Consider the following 27,101-nt stretch of genomic DNA (forward strand, 5'->3'; position numbering starts at 1 on the left):
TGGAACATTGTATGTATCATGAATATGAATATTTTTTCTTTGATTTTGTGTTGAAGACATTTTATTTTCATATAATCGAAAATTGAGTTATAAAATATTTAATTTTTTTTGTTTATTATCAAACCATAATAATATTCTAAGGCTATACAAACGCGAGTTCTATTATATTGTTATGTGTATGATAAACTGTAACAATAACGACTTTAAATAGGACAGTGCAGTGATCCTTTTATAGCACAAGATTTATTGTGATATAATAACAACTACCTATTTATTTTAAAGCGATATATTATTATGTCAACATCGATAACATTTGAGGTTAATACGCCAAATGATTTTAAAATTTTTCTCGGTAACTTTTCATCATTAATAATTTGTTTGTTTACGATGAGAAATCGATAGAAAAGCGTTTATTAAGCACCATCGCATATCATAGTAAGTTGTTTTGAACATTTACATTTTTTAGGGGTTGAGTCAATCAAATCTTTATGATTTATAGCATTACGTTTTCTGTTTTGAGACATTCTCGAATATATATTTTTGATTTTTTAGAGAATGATCCGTAATCGTTTTTCGTTTTTCGACAGTCTAAATAAAACGCGAACATTTCTGAAAAACTGAAACTTACAGGGGCGTACTAAATAGGTTTTTTTTAAGCGTTGACCCCCCCCCCCTTCTAATTGAAAAATACTAAACATTATTTTTAATACTTCACAAATATTTCCCTTTTACTTACTAAATAAGTGAATCTTTACTACGTACTTACATAAAACATAATTATGATTTATCTGTTTGTTGTGAAGAAGTGAACTATACTTGTGAACGGTTACCAAATCAAGGTAAAAATAGTAACTGCTTATTGAAACCGCCACCCTTTTAAAAAAAATCCTGACTATACCAATGGACTGGCTACTTAAAACTAATGTTATTATTAACCCGTCATAATAATTTGCTAAATAATTTAATGGATATTAATAAAAATATTATTTAAACAATATCACAATTAGAGTACCTACAATTATTGTGGAATTTCACCTTGTATTGCCGTATAGTAATAAACGTTATATTAAATTGTCAAGCAACGCGTAATAATCGAACTTAACACAACAGCCGAGAAGCAGATCGGAAAGGGTCGCGCCGCCGCTTCGGTTAGCTGTGACGTTATGAGAGGATCGCATGCTGACTGGGCAGTTGGCGAAGATAATTTTGTTTTGCCGGCCGTTGTTGTGGTTAAAATAATTATAAAAAGATAATTTATATTATAATATCAGCGTTACTAGTGCCGGGTAGGCAAAACAACGTCCAGTGAAAGGAGCACGAAATTACACGAAAGTACCTATAATAATATAATGTAATGTATTCCATTCGGCGGATGAAATTCAAAGTGTTGCGTGATACGTTGTACTTCCGTGACGGTTCCGTCGTATGGAAATTATCATATTCACGTATATATATACTTATATATACACAATAGTACTTATTATTGCAAAGTAGGTTCATAATAATAAACCTATTGTCGGGGTGGAGGTAATTTATTTGCGTTGGGTCAAAGACGTGGTCTAACTTCATGGGCGCGGGCTTTTCGCGAACGCGCACACAGTAATAGATTGTTAAAAAATGGAAAAAAAATGTTCACTTTAATAAAGATTTGCTTTTGAAGAGGTAGCATTGCGCAATAAGATGCATATTATAATAATCACGAACGAATAAGTTCTTGACTCTCATCGTGAAACCGCGTTTAATTGAGTTTTTAATTACTATATATAGTAGGATCGTTGGAGATGCATTTACATAATTGCAAAAGCGTTCGAGTACAACAATTGGATATTTATATGTTGACCTTTGATAAGTGAAATGTACCGTTAAAATTTCGTTCAGTTTTCGCGTTAGTATTCAGTACGAAACGGTGTATTTAAACCGGTAGGCGTTAATAGTAATAACAATTTTTGATTGCAAACAAAAAAATAAATAAATTACTAATAGAGCGAAATTAGGTTGCACCAAATAAAAGTAGTCTTCATAGACACGAGTCGGTGTGGTGATTAAGTTTGTATTAATATACTATAATATTATACGTTATACGTGTGATGGTGTGATAGATATTGGAACAAAAAAAAATTCAAGTATAAAATATTATAAACTAAAAATATATTCAAATCAATTTACTTAAGTTAAAACATTCAGTGGATATTAAATCCCTCGACCAAAGAATACAAATGAAAAGTTATTCAGTAATAATTTCCTAAAGGACTAGTGACGTCGGATAGACAGTAAAAAACAAAATATTTAAGAAGCTACCAGAACAGTTAAAACTATTTTGTCGTATATTTTGAGTGTCTTGAAGCAAACAAGATGTTAAAAATGTTTTAAATGAAATGGAAAATGTAACACGTTATAGTACCTATTGAGTAGTCTTTTGAACGATATTACTTTTAACTATAGTTATAAAATTAAATATATATATTTTTCAAAGCAATTTATTTTTCATTATTATTTAATGCTTATATTATATTATTGACAATTGACAATCGAGCTTAAATAATACAATAATCATTATTTATTTTATTATCATATTTAATTTTATGCTGTTTAAATTTTTTTAAACGTTCGAGTTTATTGAATCCATTGATAATTTTAACATTCACTTTTCAACTGTTGGATATTTCGATTTTTCAGGATTATTTTTCTCTTTAGTAATTCTCTGACCTAAACTAGTGTAATTTTGTTATGCATGAGTAATTTTATGGTACATTTTTACTGCAGTATATTAGATAATCAAAATAACAATTATAATTATACTTGGTTCATAAAGACAAAACTAAAATATTTTTTTTTCTGGTATAATGTAAAAATTAAACGTAAAAATAATATAAAACATATAATATATTATGTTATACACATATATTAAACCTATATATTATTTAGTTACTAATTTATGTGAAAATATGTGTTATTGATTCTCATTATAAGTGATCATATCGGAAGTTGTCGACCTAGATGTTATTAAGATTATTCAATAATATGTGTCTGGTAGATGAGCGCCACAGTCGTATATTGGTGAGTATAGGTTCTAGCGCATGAGTTTATTTTTGTTCTATACAATATTGTATAATATTATCTTACTTTTGTTTTTTTTTTCATAATCGATCCAACAGTAACCGTGTCTTATACGGTCCGTTTATATAGGATACGCGTTAAATGTTATTACTTATTAGAATTGTTAAGCCTCACACTATGCATTTCATTACCTAATTAAACACGCGGCGGAGGCGTTCACATTTTAAATCGATCTGCGAGTCTAGTGTGAAATGTGAATGACATACTTGCCCAAATAATAACATATATTATTTATAGATTTATTTTGCTAGCTGCCATCGTTTGATATCGTCTCGTCAATATTAACGACCACGACAATAATTTTAGGACGCGATGGCCAAAAAGAATTTTAATCATTTGCCGGACGACATTGTCCCGCGCACTCTTTGTTCACTTCTGCGGCTGTAGTAACCACCTCAGATACCGAAAGACAAATGTACCGTGATTAGAACTCCTACGGGAGCAATTTTTCGAGAATTTCAAGTCGTTTATCACCGCGAGCTCGGTCCCTATTATATTATATATGATATTGGCGTAGTAGCTAGGCGACTATTAGCACCGTGAAATGCGCCTTTCGCCGCGAGCTCAACTGTAGCAATGATTTATATTGTTTGCAAGGCGCATCGAAATAGCAGAGGATCGGTAAGTACTCTCGTCAGAAAAAAATCCAACCGTTTTGGCGGCCGAGGAGTTTGGCTAGATTCTGACCCAATTAATAATAATATCCGAATGGTAGGTATGACCACTATTGGTTATAAATACTAGGATTTGTATTGTGTGTTTTACGTGGCCAATGAAAAATAAAAGCCCGAGAGGCTTTTAGATATACACTTTATTTTTACGATGTGCAATCTAAACGGAATACAATAGACACGCATTAATACCAGTCGGACTGATCATAAGCATAAAGGGAATAAGGCGAAAAACTAACAATAAAATATCAAATAATTTTTTTATCCATCACTTCATAAACCTAAATAATTAGAACCTATGTAGTGATAGGGATAATGTTTTTAATCAGTTTTACTATATTAGATCGGTCAAAATAGGTTGTAATATATTTAATACTAATGAAAAAAAACTATTTAAATTTACTCTAACACATCGCTTACGAGTATACATAATAATTTAACCATGTTTGTTATAGTAAGTAATAAATAATATATAGTCAAACATGGTAAATTTTAATTGAAAACGTTTTATTTAATGCGTGCCATTTCCTTATAGGTAAATTTTTATAATAGACCTACAAGCAAATTTCAAGCAATTATAATGCACTTGCATTTAGATTAAAAAATAATAAATAAAAAAAATTCAAAATGTTAAGTATACGTAAATATAATACAACTCATGTACATAACATTTATATTTCAACGAAAATTGAACAATTTCGTTATGATGGTTACATTATTCTATAGTCTATAGCCGTTGTATGTAAGTACAACACAATATTATTTCATATTTGTGTATAAATTGAATTTATGTATTGAAAAAAAAAATTATTTATTTATCGCCATTTAACCAAACCTAAGTAGGTTGTTTTAAATTATTATTGGATTTTAATAATTTAATAAATTATTGTTAGCATTGAGGGGCATCGTTACTCACCAATAATTCAATAGTTATTTTATTTTATATTTCGGGTCGAACCCATTACGACAAGAGGTTACATCGGATATAATGTATTATACAGTAATACAGAAACGATAGTATAACTAGTATGGAAAAGAAAAATAATCGTTGATTAAATTATGATGATGTTTTTCCTAATAAATAATAATTGTGTCTAAAACAAAGTCTTCATTCTAAAATGTCTCAAAACCTACTGAAACTTCAAAGTTAGAAAAAAAAATATTTTGTTTTTATGTAATATATTTTTTTGGGCGTTTATTGTTATTTAGTATTTATAATAAAGCAGTACTATAACAGTTTATAATCATCATAAAATAAATATTATTTGAACATAAATTTATAATAAGCAAACATTGTTATTATTTATATAATAATACATTTTGAGACAGATTGAAAATTGAACTATTTTTTTTATTTTATTTTTGTTGCGTACTCAATTGTGTTGAACAATAAACCTCATTATGATTCTAGTTTTATAATTTGTCATATGTATGATAATAATGGTCAAAATACAAAATATACTATTTTAATTTAATGATATTAATTTTTTACAATGTTTCGATACATTATGTCTAAAGTTTTTAGAACCATAGATAAATATTATTACCAAGAGTGGTAGCCACAGATTTTTTTTCTGCGTCTATTAAATTGGGGCTTGATTTAAGTAACTTAATACCCGAGGAATAATAATATTCTAAAAATGGCTTAAATATAAAATGCTTGTATAAAAATAGTTTTTTTTACTCATAAATCTTAGTATAATGTGTTGTCCCATTTGGTAAAAGAGACCAAAGGAAAACGTTTTCTATTTTACTCACATAAGTTTTTAAAAGTACAAAATTTAATAAACTAAAATAAAAATAAAATTCCTATATTTTATTATAAGTAAAACATATGATTATATACTTATTACTTATGCATTAATGCATGTAAAACAAATAAGTAAAAATAAAATTGTATTAGCATTTTAAATCAGTGTGGCATTAATTTTTTATCATTTATTATGTATCAAAGTATTATAAATTCTATAATGATTTAGATTATATTTTATTGTAATTAATTTTAATATTTTTCTAAAAAATGTAGGAAAAAGTTTAGCACCTTTTAAAAATAAATAATAAATTTATTCAACTAATTGATTATAATGTAGGTATCTTGTCTTATTTATATTTTGATCACATAAAACGTTGTCCCGTAAGTATGGGCGATTTATTGAATTCAAGAGAATAATAAGAAACAGTGACAAAACGTTTTGTCTTAATTTTAGGTCGTATATTTGTTTTTCAGTAAAAATGATTCGTACTAAGCGTTGGATTTCTCGAATAGAATTATTTAACGTTAACATTTGACTTTCTTTGTCATTTGTATTTCCAATATCCCAATTATTATTGTTGATTAATAATTATGATTTCAATTTTCAATAGATATTATACCTATTGAATTTATTATATGACTTAAATTCGTAAAAGTGTTAACACAATTGTTTTTAATGTGTTATTTAGGTTCAAGTATATTTATAAAATAAGTATAAATACAATATAATATTTATGTCATACAGGTTTTTCTATCAATGAGAAATTTATCACGTATTCAATTTTTATTGGAATTAGGTAACATTATATCATACTGATAGACATAAAAATTAATTACTTTGTCAAACGATTTTTGTATGGCTTTAAATTAGAAAAATAGTGAATAAAATTGGTGAAAATTATTTATTCCAAGATCACTGTATCAAGATCAATTGTTGTTAAGCAGTAATATTTTTGATATAGTTATATAATTAATGAAATTTGTACCTCGTATCTTTTACTATTATTTTTTGTGTTAAATATGACTTATTCTGGGATGAAAAATATATGGGAGTATGTCCTAGAAAGTTCTGTTTTTATATATTGATATGTAAAACTTGGTATTATGATAACATGATATTGAAAATTAAAATGTATTACGTAGGTATATTAAGTATTTGAGTTTATTGCCCTAAACATTTTTCAATTATTAAGATAAGTTATAACCAGGTGGGTTTGAATAGCTTGGTGAAAAATTAAGTTTGTTGACAAGTTTTGAATTTTTCGTGCAGCGATGGTTGCTGCAGTAATAATTCTATTGATTTTCTAATTTTCCATAGCTTTTAGAATAATATACTCGTGAATGGTGTTTGCGGTTACTGTGTAATTCATGTGATCTTGCTTGTAGAAAATATTGTGTACTGCAGTGATATAATTTATGTTGCAGATGAATCGGAGGCGGAAGGTATATATAACTGGTGAATTATGATTTGACTTCAGACTGCTGTGCCAACGATGAAAGATGGAGTCGTTATGGATCCCGTCGTTCTGGAAGAGGCTCAGCAGCTCTTGTCGCCTGCTTCTTGGACCAAAGGTAACGGAATTCCGAATTTCAGTGTTTGTTTTGATTCATTACTGATAAATACACACGTGTATTACTATAGTATACGTACGTCCGACAAGTAATGATCGCAATGCACATTTTGACACTGCACTTCAAACATCATCGTTTGTCAGACAGACGTGAGACTTATCGCAATAAATTGCATATAATTATATTCAATGGGTTCGGATGGGCGACATTTCGGTGACGAATTTCGTTTAATGGAATTACCTTGTATTCGCATCACGATTTAAATTATACAAAAATCAAGCTCACTCTCGAACCGTCTCTCTTTCCTATTTTTATTTTTTAATTCACGGCTGGAAACATTTTCATTAAGTCTGATGCGCATTAGCTATTCGTCTTGGTGCCACTGTTAAGAACCGGAATATAAATTGTTTTACACTCACACGCATACTGCAATGCGACAAATCGTTTAGGCCGTCGGAACACGATAAAATGACATATTATCTTTATAAACAGTTTTGTTTAAATGCAAATGCAAAAAAAATATAAACGATAATAATAACAATAAAAATGAAAACAATGCTTTTGTTCCTTCTGTTGCAGTCGTACTGTATCGTTTTTGTTTTTCTAGAACAATGAATTATATTCCCAAAGAAAAATTCATATATTTACCTTTTATGTTATAATTATTATTTTTAACCTTTGAACACAGTGGTACACTAGACATGTTTGGTATTTACTGTTCTTGACTATTTTTTTTTACCGGGGAATAGACTTATGCTTTCGACAAACGATCCAAATTAAATTAAAGTCAATTAGGTTATATCAGGAAGAGGATGGACTTCATCAGACAGTTTTTTTTTTTTTTTTTTAATAACTTTTTTTAATTGAAAACCCCGGGCAGTACGCAACAGTTATGCCGACAGGAGACATAATAGCTTTAAACTCATTCCCATTCATGACATTTGATTTATCAAAACTTTATTGAAACCTTAGAAGCTAAAACCCGTAAAAGTACCCCGATAAAAGTAAATTAACTATAAATTACTTTCAAGTAATAGTACTAAAGCTGTAAATATGTATTCATATTATTTTAGTGCCTCTATAAAAATACGTTGGTGGTAAAATATATATTAAAAAAGAAAAATACTTTTCTATACTAACATAAACAACATGTCTAGAAAGTTTTAGAAATAGTCGGGTTAAACTTTCGCTGCCCTTATCAATATAAAATACATAAATTAATTTTTAATGCTAATTAAAACAAAAGTAAATTTATTTATGGTGAACTAACACATTTTTTCCGATCGCGGTGGAATATTGTCACCATGTCGATCATAAACCAGCTGTACTTATTCGTACAAATCATTTTATGCCGATCAACTTAGTTGCCTGAAGTAGATAATAAAAGATCGGATGGAGGTACTGCAATAAAGACAATATGTTCAATATGTGTGATCGTAAAAATTAATATTATAAAATTATTATAATATAATAAATAATATATTTATATTATATATTGGTATGATTAATTATTATTGTTTAGATTATCGTGATAGTATACTTTTACGATTTATTATATGCTATACTCCATCCACAAGTGACGTAAGTAGTATAATCAGAAAAACACGGAGAAATTATCATTAAATTATTGCATTTTTTTTCCTAATTACCTAATCCATTTCTCTGTTTTCAACATCTTCAAACAATAAATATTAAATACAATTAATTTTATTTTGCCAGAAAAAGTATCAACTTTAATTATAAAATCAATTTTTCTATCATAAGAAAAGAGTCAATAGTACTAAAAAATTGATTGCACAATAATATATTCATTTTTAGAAAATTATATTTGATCTGTATTCTGTACACAATTTTATGAATTGATATTGAAACTTGAGTGTGTATAAATATTTTTTTTTTATGCAGAACTAAACTACAAAAATATACGAGTAGGCTGTATCATAACTAAAAAAAACTGAACGCTTAGAAAAAACTATGCTTCTCTGTATATGGGTTACCAAATAATATGCTTAATTTCTAATGATCCAACAAAAAATATACTTGCTCTTGACTAACCCTTGACTCTACTATTTACAATGTACAGCTAAATATTAAATATAATATCTTTCAAAATATATTTCAGGGGTTCCTGGCAATAATTTAAGTAAAATATGTAAATTATTACTATTCCTTATTTTAAAATAAAATGTTATATTCATTATTTAAAAAAGAATTTTTTTATACAAATTTTTATAAAACGGCATTGATAATCAACAATAAGTTATTTATATATTATAATAATAATTAAAAAAATTGAATGATAGTTTTCCGTTTTCTCCAACTCCATTTACTATAAATTCTGAAACTTGTCAATACATTTATCTAAGTCGATAAAAATAAAACATTGATTTTTTAGCATACACCTAGAATGCTAAAATCGTCCATTGTTGTTCTTAAGTAACCCTTTTCAGCGTCGTAAGCGGGAAAATTATCTTTTGCGCACAGCAATATTTGTATGTATAGCGAAACCCATTTTTATTATTTTAGTTTAATTAATATATTCCGTTTACGTAGATGGGTGGTTTAAATTCAATCTATTTCCAATGTATCTATATCATATATTCATCCATAATTATTGTTCATTTATTAAAGAGGGGTGCAGGGTGCATGAATAATGTTATCGTCAATTGTATTCTAAAATAGTCTGATACTAATAGTTTCTGATTAGAATTTTAAAAAAATGTAATAAAAGTAATAATAATTAACTCTAACACATATGCTATAGTTGTATAATATATTTCATAAAATGATAAAATATTCGTTGAAAATATTATTTGATACCGTATTTTGTTTTAAACTAAAACTGTTAATATATATAATATATTCTGTGAAAAATTATAGATTTTCCTAGGGCTCTCTATTTCACAATAAAATGCTAGCAGGCGATTTATCCATTTTTCTGTACCTTAAATTATACCACTAGTCCTAAATATTATTATCATAATAGATTTACTTCTTATAACATTAATAAATTAATAATGCAGAATAATCATTATGCTTATAAATTGCATTTGTGCAGTGCAGAAAATGTACTCTGTCTGTCGTATGCATGTTGAGACTACAGGATGGTTGGTTTTACAGGGGATATTTGTCCTAAGAATACCAGAAAACGTTACAATGTCACCATACTGGAACTGAACCCGGTCGTGGGTCGCGATGACGTCGTCGTGGACCACTGCCGGAGGAGAGAGAGCAGTACTAGTAGCGGTGTTAATGACGCGTTGCAATCGTCCTGCAGTGAGTGCACCGATCGGCCATATAACGAATTAATATGTATAGCTCCCAAATATATATATAATATATATATATATATATATATATATTATATATACATATAGATATGTAAAAGTAGCAACGTTAAACGCGCAATATATTATAGTTCGTATATATCCTATAGAACAATATAGACGTAATAAAAGGGGAGGACGCGTCGAACCGTCCAATATAATATATTATGTATATTATACAGAGCGATTGGACACGTAATCACGTATAGTCAATAACCGTGGCGGAAAAAAAATTAAAAACGTGACCATCCACTCCGTATATTGTATATTATGCCTATTATATTAATTTATATATAATGTCGAACGTCGTTTGATTCGAGATATAGTTTAGTTATTATATTATAATATACCATAGCTGTTATAGTAGTTACACCATCCCCGCGATCCCACGCAGCTCATTGCGAAGATAACGCTTTTAGTAATACCTCAGGAAATATAATAAATAATAATTTTCAATAAAAGTATTGAATAAAACACTATTTCACATTTAACTATCACAGTGTTTGCTGTTGAAATTAAAAGATCCCCTATATTTCCTGGTCAACAATTAAATGATCACCCCGTACGTATGTAATACAAATGTACCGTGTATCCCCAGTGGCATACCACATCATTTTTATGACCTGGTAAAACGAGTGTATTTTAGTTGATATATTTGCAAAATGATGATATATTTCATTATATTATAATATAATATTTATCCCCGGACTGCGAAAAACGCATTTAACGACCGTAACCGAAGTCAGTGAAGAAACAAAATCGTACTGCAAACTATCATCACTCATCGGTGATTCATTTTTAATCGATAAAAATTCATCGTAATTATATTTCCACTAACGTCAAAGTTGACGAACGATCTCGGTACATTACAGTTCTTGCATGTTTATATCAATATATCATATTTTTTTACTGTGTGTCTGCTTATCGGTATGATGATAATTGAGAAAGAATCGATAACCAAATGAACGAAGAGGAAGGGGTTTCTCCAATGTTCTGTTAGTATACAATTAACAATTAAAGTTTGTTTATTATTCATGTCTCAATCGTGAAAGTACAATAATATTGTAATATTTGTTTCCCCTTATTGTTTGTCAATAGTATTCATTTTCCCTCAAATCGACTAAAGTAATGTTTAATTTGTTTTATTTTCACGTCAATAACATAATACATCTTCTAATAAATTGGTCTACCATAATACAATTTGTACCATAAACATTTGATTATATATACATATTAACGATTTTCCAAGCATCTCACTCTCGTTTATTAACGATGCATTTATTTAAACTCTGATTTAAACACCATTTTTTTTTCAAATATAGGTAAGTACTTAGTTTTTATATGCAATTTAATGATCGTCATGTATCGTTAAAAATTTAAAAAAAGGAAAAATAATGAATAAACGTGTGAAAAATATAATAAAAAAAGTTAAATTAATTAATATTACTATAATATAAACATTTTATACTTGTTGTTACAATATTATTTTAAATAATATCTATTTAATATTAGATGTATAATAGTTATTAAGGGTTTATTAAAACTATTACATAAAATTAACACATCAGAAACTAACCGTTAGTACTCTGGGTTATTAGAAATATTGGTTTGATTTAAAAACAAAATTTTAGATTGTGGTGTATAATCAATCCTTAGATGGCATAAAATAATCTGAGTATATGAAAATAATATAGTGTTTAAAATATAAACTTCAACATTTAAAAATAACGATTTGAATAAACGCGTTATTAAAGGAGAAATGAGATTCTTGGTAACTTTCAAATTGCATATAATATGTATAATGTATATATTATTACAGCCTAGTTCATTTAATCGGCTTCATTATTTTCTCTGTTTATTTGTATTATATATATATTATATAAACGTATAGTTTAAAGTACCTATCTATACGCATAGTTTTTTTTTATAAAAATCTAATTATTATTTTTTTAATTATATTAAATTATTTCAATGAAAAAAAAAATATAATATACTCGCATATTAATTTAAAATTTTTAAGCGTATTAAAGACAAAAAAATATATTATGATTTTAGTTATACGTGACTTAACTTGAATTTAATATCAGAGAAATTGCATTAAACACAAGTTGTATTTTATATGGTTTGATAAATGAGAAAAAAATAATTTTAATAATTAGAAATATTTATTAAGCTGAAGCACAGCTACTTTTACTACTTTGATAATAATTAATATACCTAAGTTGGCTATACATAATATATAAAAAAAAATATTTGTATAACTTGAACTTAGATAACAAATTTGTTGAAAAGTATCGATTATAGCATATTACCATAAATGTATTTATGTTTATGTTACATGCATATATTTTTTCTATTTCCTCATTAATCGTATAAAAATTGATTAACTTGACACGTTCGATGTATGATCACTGGTCATAGGAGATATTATGATTAGGAAGTGTATGTACTTCTTGTTAATTCTAAGATGGTCATGGCATGTATCATTTTTCTTGTACAAGTTCGTTATTTTATGTTAAATAAAAATTATTATTTATGATTTTCAGTCAATTATACTAGGTATCACAGATAACCTGTAAATTCAGATTTAATCAATTTATTTTTTTTTAATATAACACGGCACATTATATAGGCAATTTAATAGCATGACATTATTTTGACAATAGTAATCAGACTTAATAGTAATCAGTAATCACATACAAGGCTACAAATATGAAATAATAGAAATTAACATTAATCTGAACTGTTTAAATCCAAAAATTTTTCTTCATAAACGCCAATTTTTAAACATAATATTTAATCTTGTTCTGTTTTATACTTCATTTTTAATACTCGAATTGTTTGATTAAAAACGATTTTTTGAAAAACAATCTCGTGTTGTTATTGATGAAAATTATGCACAATAATCACTATACGTTGTATAGAATTGTAGAATACCTATGATTGGAAAAAAATTGTTCTAGTAGAAACCATGTGTCACAGCTACGCTGAAGGTGATAAGTAGCTACGTTGTTATTAATGAAACAAAAATGATTACTTTATTTTTTAAATAGTTTTTTTTAACATTTTAAATATTAATATAAATTATATTTATGAATATATAGTACTACGATAGTGCGATCAGAAATTGAGAAAAATGAGAAAAGTACAAATACAAATTAATTTTTAGTACTTATATCAATCGATTTATAATTGATTACTATTGTTATTGTCGTTAAAATGTAGTAGTTGACAATACGCGCAACTATAAAATCATAAAAATAGAAATGAAGTGATCATGATGATGTTAATATATTTTTGTACAGTTATGAATTTATGATATTAATTATTTTCTTTTGCCATTACTATCATTATGGTTTTAATTAGGAAAATTAAATTAAATGGATCATTATGAGAGTTAATCAACTTAAAAAAAAAAATATATATATATAATAATAGGTATAAAAGTAGTATTATAGATAACGACTAATTATATTTACTTTGTATGTTTTTAGAAATTAAAATGCGATGATGATAATACTTAATTAGTTCATTAATGTTATATATCTTTAATGCGATTACATCATTCGGCGGTGTACATTATTTGGATAGTGCGTTACCACGCTTTTGGCTCGAAACATCATCTATATCGTATATTAATTGTATTCGTATAGTTCACAATTATTACGTAAATAATTCATTGTTATAATAATTAAAATTTTACTTTATGTTTATTGTGACTTGTCGTTTACTGTATAATATAGGTAGGAATGTAGGATTAATTAACCACGGTAAATAGATAAAAATAAGGTAGGTAAACGAATAAATGTAAATTTTATGAAAATAATATTTTATTAATACATACGTAAACGTAAACGTGTCTTGACCATGGACAAACAGTTGCTTTGTTCCACTTTGTCCACACGTCAAAGTACTGTACCTCCCCACGCATAAAAAAGTCAATTGAAATAAAATCGATTTTAAATCGGGACCGGCCCCACCATAATTTTCTATTGCCAGAGTCATATATACAATACGAATACGAGAATTTAGATATAACCTATGGTGGTCTACTTTTCTTCTACCATATCCTCAACCATTTCAGTTGAATCGAAACGACCATCCGATGAATAATTGGAGAGCTCCCTTTAAAATATACATTTTATAATAGTCACGCGAATAAATTATGAAGTATTGTGTGCGTTTACTACGTGCATTGATCATATATATATATAATGAGTAATAACATATATATATGATCTTAAATGTTTTTTATGTATTCATCGAATGTGTCGAAACGATGATTATGTCGATATTCAGCTATCACATTGCACGCTGCATACCGACAGAACAGTCGCACAGCTCTCTATATTATACACAATGTGCCATGAAAATCCGTTATTTTGTGATTATTATAATATACCGTATACTCTATAGCAGGGGTGGCCAACTCAATTGATTTTGGGGCCACTCTGGAAATACATTACAATCCTGCGGACCACATATACATTTATATATGTATATATATAATATATATATTTTGCCTTAATAAAAAAAAAAAATTGAGTTAAAATTTTAAACAAAATTAATATTTTTATCAGATTAGATTAGAATCATTATTTTTTATCAGATTACGTTGTTAATAATATAAAAACTGTATTGTGTGGGTATTGCAGAATATTCTATTGGCGAAAAAATAATTTTTTTTTTGTAATTATTTGATAAATCTCGCGGGCCGCAAAACTTTCCAAGGCGGGCAGCGGGTTGGCCATCTCTGCTCTATTGTAGGTATACCGATTTTTAACCACGAGTATCGTTTTTATTGTACAAGTTCTCATAACATTATTGTAATAACTGTCGTCAGGCGATAAGCCACTCGTTTAACGTCAAAATCGTTAATATCGTTTACATCCATTTCGTATAATATGCATACATATTATTATAGTGTATGACCCGCAGCCTATCTCGAGTACTGACATCAGATAGACGGAATAGCTTAAAAGTAACAGTATTAATACTTGGCGTGCAAATGAACGAGAAAATAAATCGCAGTACGACGTACTACCACGATATCGAAAAATAATATTTGACACCGCGCAAATATTGAGTGATGACCAGAGGAAAGCATCTGTTCAACGGAATTCGCGGCGATTTCGTTTTGCACGCCGCCGTATTGCCGTGTCCGATACGAATACGCGGAAATTACGTCAATTTGAAATGTTGCGATTTTCAAAAATGTGCTGCCTCCGGCGGGACCGCACACTCGTAATTTATATAACACCAAGTATCGTTATGGTCTATTACGCGCACTCGCCGCTTGTCTGACGTGGGCTCAACATCGCGTTATAAAATTTCGTAATTTACCGTTATTCCGAACGCTCCCATATAATACGAACGGCCGTCTACGCACATTCTTCGGACGAGAGTCCGCACGGTATAGCGAACAGAGTAGATATTTTTACGATAATCCAAATCGCCGAATGGGAGTTTGCGAGTGCACTATAGGCGTCGGTGGCTTGATCTTCAGAATAATATATATACTGCTGCGGTGTAGCCGCAATCATAAAACCGGAGCTGTTCCGTCTTTAAATTGCTCTCGCTCGTAAATAAAACACAAATAAGCAATTTCTCATACGACCGCGTGGAAGGATTAATAGTAATCCACCGGTTATATTTTTTTTTATCTTGTTGTTTTTTTTTTTTTTTTTTTTTACAGCGTTTAGATTTCCTTTCTCGAGGAGGGTTCATGCCGATTTAATTCGTCTGAGGGGGCAAATAAAAATAAACACCACCGACCACTATAACCGACATTGTGCAGCCGGCGTGTTCAATTTTATATATACACGCTGCTCTACCGTGATATAATATAACCTAATAATAACGCCTAATAAAACGTAAATCTATACTGCTGTTGCGTCTATATGATTACCGGACGCTACACGTCAGCCGTATAGCGGGATAACGAGCTGTACACGTGACGTTAAGTATGAAATATTTTACAACTTTATTACTGACCATCGACTAGTAATTTGTCTACACTATGGAATATTACTGTAACAAAATATATAATATCACACGAAAAAAACTTATGAAATTTTAATTTTAATTATCAATCAAATTATAAGTATGTAAAATATTACAATTTAAAAATTTTGATAACTAGCTTTAAAAATAAAATATCCTAAAAATTCATAAAAAAAAATACAGATCTTATTTATAAGTTTGAAAATAGATCAATTCATTTTATTGGAATTGATAAAATGATGCTTCCTAAAATTGGAACTACTAAAAACAAATTTGCTATGTCTCATATTTATAAGATGATTTATAACTTAATGTTTTTAGTTTACTTAACTCAATACTTAACTCAATGTCACAACTTTATAGCGTTACAGGAATTTTTTTACTTAGATCGACGAGAATAATTTTTTGTTGTGAGTAAAATGTATAATTCGTTAATAAAACATTTAAAAGCATCTTTACTATTAATAATATTTATTATAATAGTTGTAACGAATCCAGAATGCAATGGAATACAGAAACCTCAGAGGTGTCATACATAACTTAAGTTATTCAATTTTCCTTTTATTTGATATTATGAATAGTTGATTTACTAACAATTTCAATACAAAACCAAGGATATACAAGAAATGATTTAAGTATAAGTTAATAAATAAAAAAAAAAATGGAGAAATGTGTCTCCTGTGGTTGCCTCCCTAGGTGCCTAGGCTACTAAAATATAAATTATCATACTTTTTTTTTTTTTTATTATTTCCGTCAATAATATATACTTTCAGAATGATTATGGATAATTAATTCAAGTATACTTCCAATAGTATGATTTGAATGTCCTGTAATTGTTTGCATTCGTCGTAATTGAATACGAAATGAAAACAAAAACGAAATTAAACGAAAAAATAATTTTATCCACCTTATAATGGTAAGCTGGTTAGGTTAGGTTGCTAGGTTAAGCTAGTGTTTCGAATAATATTCTGTTTATATTAGTAACCTAAATAGGTTATTTACTCTGATATATACCTATGTATATATATACATTATAAAACACGAATACATTAAATGTATGATTCATTTATTATTATTATTAATTTTTTTTATTATTTACACTATTTTAACGTATATATTCATTTTGTCTTTATTCCTAATAAATAATACGTAATAACGTGATATAATAAATTACTCACAATATTTTTGTTTTAGATTTTACCATGAATAATTAATCATACATTAAACACGTTACAATAGTATAATAACCTAATATAAATCAACACACATTCACTTTATTATGTAGTACATTTAATAATCAGGTCTGGCCAAGTGTATCATAGTGAACTGGTGCACCAGTCTAATAAATTAATTTTTTTACATTCAATTTGTATTAATCACATCTATAATAACTTATTATGGTCTAAGTTAAAGCGATTACCTACTTAAATGAAAAATAATATACTTTGAAACCGCCATCGTATAAGAATTAAAACACTCATTAATTTGTTTATATTATTGCATTAATATTTTAGTTTTAGTCTAATGATATAAACCTGTATTTCTATATGGTGTTCAGATGAATTTGTAATAAATAAATTACTATAAACTATCAAATAAATAATATTTGGCTATTCACTAGTTTCCCTTGTATTTATACAATTTTTGGTTAAAATAAATTAGTGTTTATTTTTGTAATATTTTGTTTTGGAATTCTATATATTATGTAATATTTCTACTGTTATTTTCAAATATTGTTAGTTTGATAAACAATCACGGGAAAAAAAATCGAGTTTATTTACTAAAACCACCACTTGCAGAAGACGAAAATTACGATTTAAATTTTAAAATAACAAAATTCTATTTTTTTATCCACGTCTACTGTAAAGTTTTAAATATAAATTCCTTTTTTATTCATATGCATCAAATTATTTTTAATTTTTTTAGTAGATATTTTTTTTTAAATGCTTGTAGTTTTTTTTTTTAATGTTACCTTAGTTTTCTATCTTGCGCCAATACAATGTTAATCAAATGCATAATGAGTGTATATTTATACGTTAAAATACTGTTGTGTGCGCGTTCTATATATTTTTTTCCAATAAAAAAACTTATAATTTATAGTAAACAATCAAATTAAAATTATTATTTCTATAAAACACTTATCAGTAAATACGAGTATAAATTATCGTATTATAACGTAATAAAGAATTAAAGTAAACGAATAATCTGTATGATCACTATAATAGATATAAGTATTTATAAATGTTGAGTTTTTCTCTTTCATAAAAACTTATATTACGAACACCTAAATACGAGTAATGTAGTGACGAAGGGTTTCGAGTCTTTTATTTTTATATATTTATTATGATACTATTTTGTAATAGTATCTTGTTGACATCATTGTTGATGTCTGCAAAAAAGTGTCTTGTCTTGCATACCGACGATTTTTGACGGAAAATCTAAATTTTTCGCAATATATCATTTGGAATTTTAACACAAATACAATCGTTTATATTATATACATTATACATATATATCTTTACATTTTCGTTTGACCAACCATACAGTGCATATGATTGACAACGGGTTTACCTTCGAATTTATATTTAATTGTATCCGAACGATCGACAAAATGGGTACTTATATCGTTTTGTTTTTTTATTTGACGGCGTAGTGTTTGTCTGCAATATCGTAATGACAAGCACATGACAATTCACCTGCAGCCTTCCACCCCCATACTCGACCGGATAATTGGGCGTAATTGAATTAGCAAAACGAATCAAAAGGAAAATTGGCTGTAAGCGGATTATAAACGTCTGCTGACTGAACCCGTTGCCCTTTTGAATCACAGCCGTTTGGAAGTGAGAGATTTTCAGGAAATATTCAACGTGGTCACACAGTTTTATTTGTGGGTTTCAGGTTGAACTTACAGCGTTCATTATACTTTATCGTAATTATAAGTTTTTTTGATTGCATCCGAATTAATGGGAGGGGGGATGCTATATATTTAACATAAACCCTTATCGTCCAACTGCCATCTCTTAAAAGAGTCTGACATCATGTGGGTTGTAATTTATATTATGATATACTATATTCATAAATTGAACTCCATTTAATTATTTTATATATTTTCTTAAAAATATATATACCTATAAAGGTAATTTTATAGATATAAGTTTTTTAAGAACAAAAAACATTTATTATCATTTTACATATTTTTTAAGTTTACCTAACCTCTACTTTACATTTACGAGTACTAACTATTGTCTATTACATATAACATTTGATAAGAACGAGTACGAAAAAAAACACGATATACACTATAAATACGAAATAAATTTATTAACATTTTAAAAAGTTGTACCTATTTGAATATAGTTCACCTTACATTTTCTTCTCCAATTTTACAGTCTATAGACAGTAACAACTCAGAGCTATACCTAAACTATACATTTTATTTCGGATTCGATATTAAAAATCATACAATGTATAAAATAAATAAATACTTTAATATGATTCATTATATTATACTACTTATCTACTATTTACAATTTATAAATTGATTATTTATTAATATGATATTATATTCTTTAGCCCTTAATGTTCATGTCACGAAATGCAATTCAGACACTTATTTTTAGCAAGCAATTCGGAAGCACTAGTTTGGTACGTATTATTGTATAGAATTCGATAACATAATATTTGTCCGTTATTAAAACCGACGTTTAAACTTTAATACCTGAGTACGATGCCTGATATTATAGTGATTAATTAATATCCTGCTCGTGGTCGTCGCAACTCGACGAAATTCGTGAGGTTTCACGGTCGATAAAAAAAAACAGCAATACAGATGATACCGTCCTTATGATGATATATCATATTATTATAGACTTGCAAGGCATACACTTGTAAGATTTTGACTAATTAAACGGGAAATTCGACGTCTAGACATGTCAACCACGTTATCGATCTGGACCTGTAATCGCGTTTCGAGCATTAGTGCTCCTGCGAAGTTATTCCTAACCTAACCTAACCAGGGCCGTTTTGTCCGATGATTTTATGTGACACGTTACACCGTATTAATGAGTAGAAAACTTTTGATTTTGCAATGTGGTCGAATCAATATTATTGTCTTCTGGTTAAATAATTCATTTGGTTGTGCGTTAGATTAGGTTTATGGTATTCTTATGAAAACATAATAATGTGCAGTACCTATCCGTTTTAATAATTATACACAGGTGCATGTTACTGCATTACATTGAGTTGTACCTGTGATTATAAATATTTTCTTCATTTATTTAAATTTTGACTTGCTTACATTGCAAGTATGTTAGATACGTTCAATTCCTAATGTATTGAGTTTAAATTTTTTAGCGTCCGTGGATTATAATCGTAGGTGTCGCCGTATGATATTATTGCTTTACAGACCAAAAATTACTTATTTGAGTGATCACATCATATTAGTCTGTATTGAAAAAATACACAAAAATGTAAATTTGCTAAATTATTCAGCCAGATGGTGCTTTCAGTATAATTGACCAAACATTAAATTGATCAAAAATCAATGTATTGTGATAAAATTATTTATAAAAATAGAGATTTAATTTTTGGTTATAGCTATTGTATATTATGATATAGAAGAATAAATTTAATTTTAAAAAGCAATATATTTATTAAATCTTTCTACGTTTTTTTAATATAAATGATAAAAAAATTGTTTTAGTACCATAACAATCTTTTTTGTCAATTTGAATATATGTAAATTTTAAGTTAAATATGTTACGCTATTACACATACACATTTGATGTGATATAAAGATTATACCCAATTAGGTATTATAATTTTACTTATCCTAAATTTAAAAGTATAAATATTTTCTATGTTTAAAACGCTTACCTTAATATATATGATATAAATTTAGGTAATTTTAGTTATATAATCTTTAATTTTAAATATTAATGTTAAGATACGATTTTGATTTTTAATACTAAAGGCATGTTCCCAGACTACTTTATTGAATAAAATGTGTTGAAATTATATTGAAAATTTGATATTAAAATTGATTGTAAATAACAACAGAAGAGTAAACTTTTTAATGTACGTTAGGTATAGTTAAAATATGTTATTTAAATAGATCGATAATTTATTTTATTATACGTAGTTTAATTAAATCTAGTTGAAATTAGAACTAGTGAATCTAATAATATGCAACTATTCTCTAATAAATCAATACTTCAAATGAAAATCCAATAAATTAAAATTTATTTTCATTTTTCAAATTGTAATAATTATAATCTATGCTTATTTTTATAAAAATATCTTTGGATTAATGGTTTTTCATACATATTTTTCAGTGTATAGAATGATTATTATCTATTTAATACACTTTTAATTTATTTTTAAATAGGTACTATCAATAAAGTAAATTGGTAAAATATGAAATTTTAAATGATTCAATCTTGAGTACCTATTATAATTGTTGAAAGAGGATATAAGTGCACAGTTCATTTTCTCTCTCTGACCCATGCGCAACATAATATACAAAACGTATTTACAGAGAATCTTTTTTTGTTTGTTTTATTTTTGATTAATCTTAGAGTAAAATCGCCCACTACAAAAACTATAGACAATAATGTTTTTGAGGTTATGACATATCGATTTGTCTATATCGATATTGTTTCAAAACAATTTAAACATTATTTAAATATACATTTTTTTTTTTTTTTTTTGAAAGTCGAATAAATAATTAAATTATAATAATATATAAAACTAATACCTATGTCATAGCCTTAATATTATTATTATTCTCTAATTCTCTATAGTTTTTGTAATAGGTGATTTAACTCTAAGATAACTCAAAAACCATAAAAATTTAAAACGATTTTAGATGAAAGAGTTTTATCTATGCAAGCGTGAGTCTGAGAGAGAAAACAAATATTGCGCTGACATCCTCTTAAGTACCTATCTAATATTGTACGTAGTATTATTAAACTAACGACGAGTCAATTTGGTTCCTGAAAATAATACTATGGCTAAAACTTTAATTTGTGAGTTATAGTGCAATCTACCGGAAAACCTCGAGAGCTTAGACTGCCCAACATTTTCGTCAGATGGCGTGGTTCGTGGTGACAAACTATTGTTTGCTATGTATTCCTAATATGATTCCGAGTGAAGTTTGGAATGCATTGTTATTGTACCTATAGAAACAATTTTCGTCTATTGATAAATCTTTATATTTATTTTTATTAACATTGTACACACTACAGTACTAAAACGTAAACCAGAGGTGTGAAATGGCTCAGAATCTGACCGACATGAAATTTTCTACCGTCACAAAAGCGCGACACGATTTTTACATAATAACCGGTTGCTATAACAACCAGTTGCTGTAAACAATCACCGTCTCGACTGGTAACATTGTCGGTGTCGCACAAATTAACAGAATGACCGACCATAAGACATATACATGCCAAAATAGATAAAGATTTATCCTACGTCTGTTCCAGACAGACTTTTGATTTTTTTTTTCTAAGAATACTATAATTATTCTTCTGGCATTACAGTTGTATAATTCTTCAACATTACGATAACATCTTTATAAATAGAAGTCTATTTTCAATAATTTCATTCGTTATTGAAAAAAAATATTTAACTGGTTTTACTGACGTGATCAACTATAATAATCGTAATTCTTATGTAATGAATGTTTTTTTCATCTACATTGTACTTGATATTAATATGATAATATAAAATTATAGGGCTCGGAACTTAATGCACTTAAAAAATATTAAATATGCATGTACTTACGCAGTGTTTATAATTGTATAAATATGTTTTTCAAATATGCACTTTTTTTCTACTAACAATTTTCATAAATACTATAGTTTTTTTTTTTATTGTGAAATTTTCAAATTATATTACAAAAATATCATTACATATTCTCTAAAAAATGGTAAAAATTAAAAAATATGCTCTAAAGTTAAGATTACAAAATCATTATAAAAATATGCACTAAAAATTTTTAATATTTTATAATGTACCTAATTAAATTCTGAGCGCAGAGTTATTATCCTCGATTGTCACTTACGTATTTATCGACAAAGTACCAAATCAAAGTTATCCCGAGTAAACAATAAACAATATGCGACAATATGAATACATTTCAATATTTTCGCTCAAAAAGCACGATCAGTGTGACCCCCGAAACAGGCCATTTTAAACTTCAATGCCACCTGCCACATTAAAAGGCAGATATGAGGGTAGAGGATGTTCTACGAATCGACCATTTCCAAATTAAATACACCGCGTTTATCCTCATGGACCTTTCAATTTCCTGTCAAACGAGAGCGAGTACGCATATTGTTTGTCATTGTCGTCTTAGCCGGAAGAACGGGGATTTACCCGGTACGCAAAATCTTATTATACCTGTTTACGCAGTACATATATACAGTGTAGGCAGACTATTGATTTTTGTACGATATTCCGATATTCGAATATCAATGTTTCTGAACGTGTTTCGTAAAACGTTATTATTACCATCGCGTTTAGAAATGGTTTTGATTACTCAGTGTCTCAGTCAGACGTATCGCGATTCACGTCGATGATGATCGGCATAAAAGCCGATTTATTTTTATTTGCATTTTTTTGAGGATCCGAGTCAGAAATCTAAACAAATGAAATCCTGTTATCTAAAATTATATTTGAAATTATATGTAAGACGTGTAAGTACAAAATATCATCTTAAATCCAAGTTATATAAATCGTTATTAGCAGGGCCCAGGGGTTTATTGTCCTAGAGGACAGCGAGACGCTGTCTTTGGCTGGATTTTGTATGCTGATGCTTTGTAAGTGGTATAATTATACCGGTATATAAATATAGGCCTCTGTTAAATCTGCTATAACGAGCCGAACTCTGGCCAGCCCGACCCTGGTTATCAGCAAAAACGTGCAAATTAGTTTCCAAGGCGGGTGTGTTAGAATTATATAAACTAGATATCTTTTGTGTGTACATTATGACGGGTAGTGAGTCTTATTGTTGGTTTTCTAAGTATTAATTACTTGTAACAGATAAATCAATGTTTGTAAATAGTTTTCGTAATACACTGCCGAGATGCCAATACATACACGACCTCTATTTAAATATAAACCAATATTATTTAGGCGGAAAACGTTCGGTTTTAATACTAAATTATAATATAATACTTAATATCCACTGCAGGTCGGTTAATTTGTTTTACGACTAAAAAACACGCACGTTAAAATGTAATACCGTCATGAAGATAATTTAAAAAATGTAATTACGTCTAGAACAGAACGCTATAGTTTGGGACGGGTATTACGCTCGTCCATGTATGTAATATGTATGGAAAAAGGACACATTTTAAATAATCAGTAGAACGTTATAATTCTAATTAATTGAATATGGATAACAAATAAATTAATTTCCTTTTATCTACTCAGCCATGATAACAGTAATCTAACAGAACATGCGATTTTGAATATTTTGATTTACATAAGCACAGGCCATATTACCATAAGCTTTACACAATACATTGTTTTCTGCAAATCTATGCATATTATCTGGAAATTATATATGATTCGTTGTTTTATGTTGTAAATTTCCACATTGCTCACCGTACATACCGACTAGAGTATGTTTAGTAATTCGTATATTATTTAGCGTCTTTCAAGTGTTTTCATATAGGTGCCCATCAAAATTTTTTAATTGATTTTTTTAAGTAGAATTTTAGAATAATGTAACTATGAGAGAGCAACAATTATGAAAACAAAAGTTTTTTTTTTGGTTTGTGTAAGCTCAATATATATATATATTTAAAAAAATATTTTGTTATTACTTTTAGAGATAGCTAACTGTTATACGTCATAAACTCATAACTAATTTATATAAATATTTTGAAAGTTGAATAGCTAATATCCAGTTAGTATTTAAATAGTTATATAAGCTTAAATATTTTATTAATAGGTGGGTATTGGTCATTGGAGAGTACCTATATTTTATAAGTTGGAAGAGATATATATATGAGAGCAAACACAGTGAAATACCATAGTTTATATATTATATACATTATATACGGTCATAAACAATAGATATTATCTTCACATTAGATACTTTTTTCTTTTTGTTCATCGGATGTTCAAATATTACGATAAAGTAGTTATTTTTTAATGTACATTTATCACGACGCATTATTATTAAACTTATTCTATAATTTTTATTCTGTATTTAATCGTTATACTTACGCCATACCTATACTTATATAGATTAAAAATAAAAAATGATTTAGCGGTATTCCAATAGAAGTAATATATTTCAAATGAATTGCGTTCCATGTAGTTACGTTACAACTTAATGTAAAAAGATATAGTTATCAAACATTATTATTATACAAGCAAAGCAAGCATAAATCGAACGGTCTCGTCGGTAGTCCCGAGTACATTGTAAGCCACAATAATTAATGTTCTCGTTGCCACGAGATAATATCTGAGTATGTCCACTGGGTAGCTGTACAGTATATATACACGTACGATATTCCCTTCAGATTTCACTGGAAATTACATAAATTGATTGTTGTTATTGTATTTCTATAGCGCAGTTTGTATTTTCCGACTGTGGTAAAGTAAATCACAAATTCTTATAATACGAGTATATTGTGCGTATAACTTTAATACCACACTTTATCCAGTTAAAGTTTTATTCATTCTTAATTATGCTTTTATAAAATAGTCAATAAAACGTCATGAACCATGATGTGGTATAAGTTTAATATATTATGATACATTTAACGAAAGTACTCATTATTTTAAAAACTATTATATTTTTTAAAATATTTTTTTTTACATAATTTTAAATCACTTAAAACATTTTTTTTTTTTAATTTGAAATAATTTGATGTACAAAAATCAAATTTAGAACAAGTAGTTTATGAGATGTCTATTTATAGTTTATAAATAGTACTTATATGGAATGTTCAAAAGTATATGAAAAAATGTTGGTCCCTTACTCCACTCATTTAAACTTTAAATAATTATAAGTTATAACTAATGAATAATTTGTGAAAAATTTAATTTTATAGATAGAAATACTAAGATTATAATAGCTTGCTTAGAATATTAAACTAATAATTTATGTTATAAATTATAATTTAAAAACTAAAAGTTTAAGAGATGATGAATTAAAAAAATATCAAAAATTATTATTTTGACAACATAAAAATTACGTGAAAAAAATTGTATTTTTAAAAAATACAGTAGCATTTAAAATATTTAATGACTGTCTTACGTTAAATGGATCATCACTTCGTATGTGTCATGCTGTCATTGTTATATACTACTACCATGCTATATAAACGTAATTATAACATAATATACTATTATACTGTTACGTGTAGTATCTATCAACGCATATACATAGTTGTATGGGCTTACCATACTATATAATATTATTATTTCTTATTATTATGTCGAATAATTATTTGTATAAGTTATATTGTGCTTACGTTTATTATCATCGCCGTAAATACATTATCCCATTGATATTTATTGATGTTGCTCTCACGTTTACAGTGTATATTATGCGGTTTCGTTAAAAATGTAACTTTAACATGCATTAAGAATATTCCAATTATAAAATATAAAAATTATGATTTATCTGAATAATTT

At 27.6% G+C, this 27,101-nt stretch overlaps 1 protein-coding gene across 6 annotated transcripts in view; it reads left to right on the forward strand.

Moving 5' to 3' along the window:
- The window catches only part of LOC114127183 (potassium voltage-gated channel subfamily KQT member 1), a 249,323-nt gene that overhangs the window by 68,316 nt on the left and 153,906 nt on the right, over nt 1-27,101 (forward strand). For all 6 annotated transcript variants that reach the window (XM_027991354.2, XM_027991355.2, XM_050201410.1 and 3 more), the window contains 2 exons: nt 6,967-7,113; nt 10,234-10,389. In XM_027991354.2, the coding sequence (XP_027847155.1) occupies nt 7,035-7,113; nt 10,234-10,389 (235 nt within the window). In that variant the 5' untranslated portion in view covers nt 6,967-7,034. The remainder of the gene's footprint in view (nt 1-6,966; nt 7,114-10,233; nt 10,390-27,101) is intronic.

The sequence above is a fragment of the Aphis gossypii genome, chromosome 1 (assembly GCF_020184175.1).
Source record: "Aphis gossypii isolate Hap1 chromosome 1, ASM2018417v2, whole genome shotgun sequence".
Lineage (NCBI taxonomy): Eukaryota > Metazoa > Arthropoda > Insecta > Hemiptera > Aphididae > Aphis > Aphis gossypii.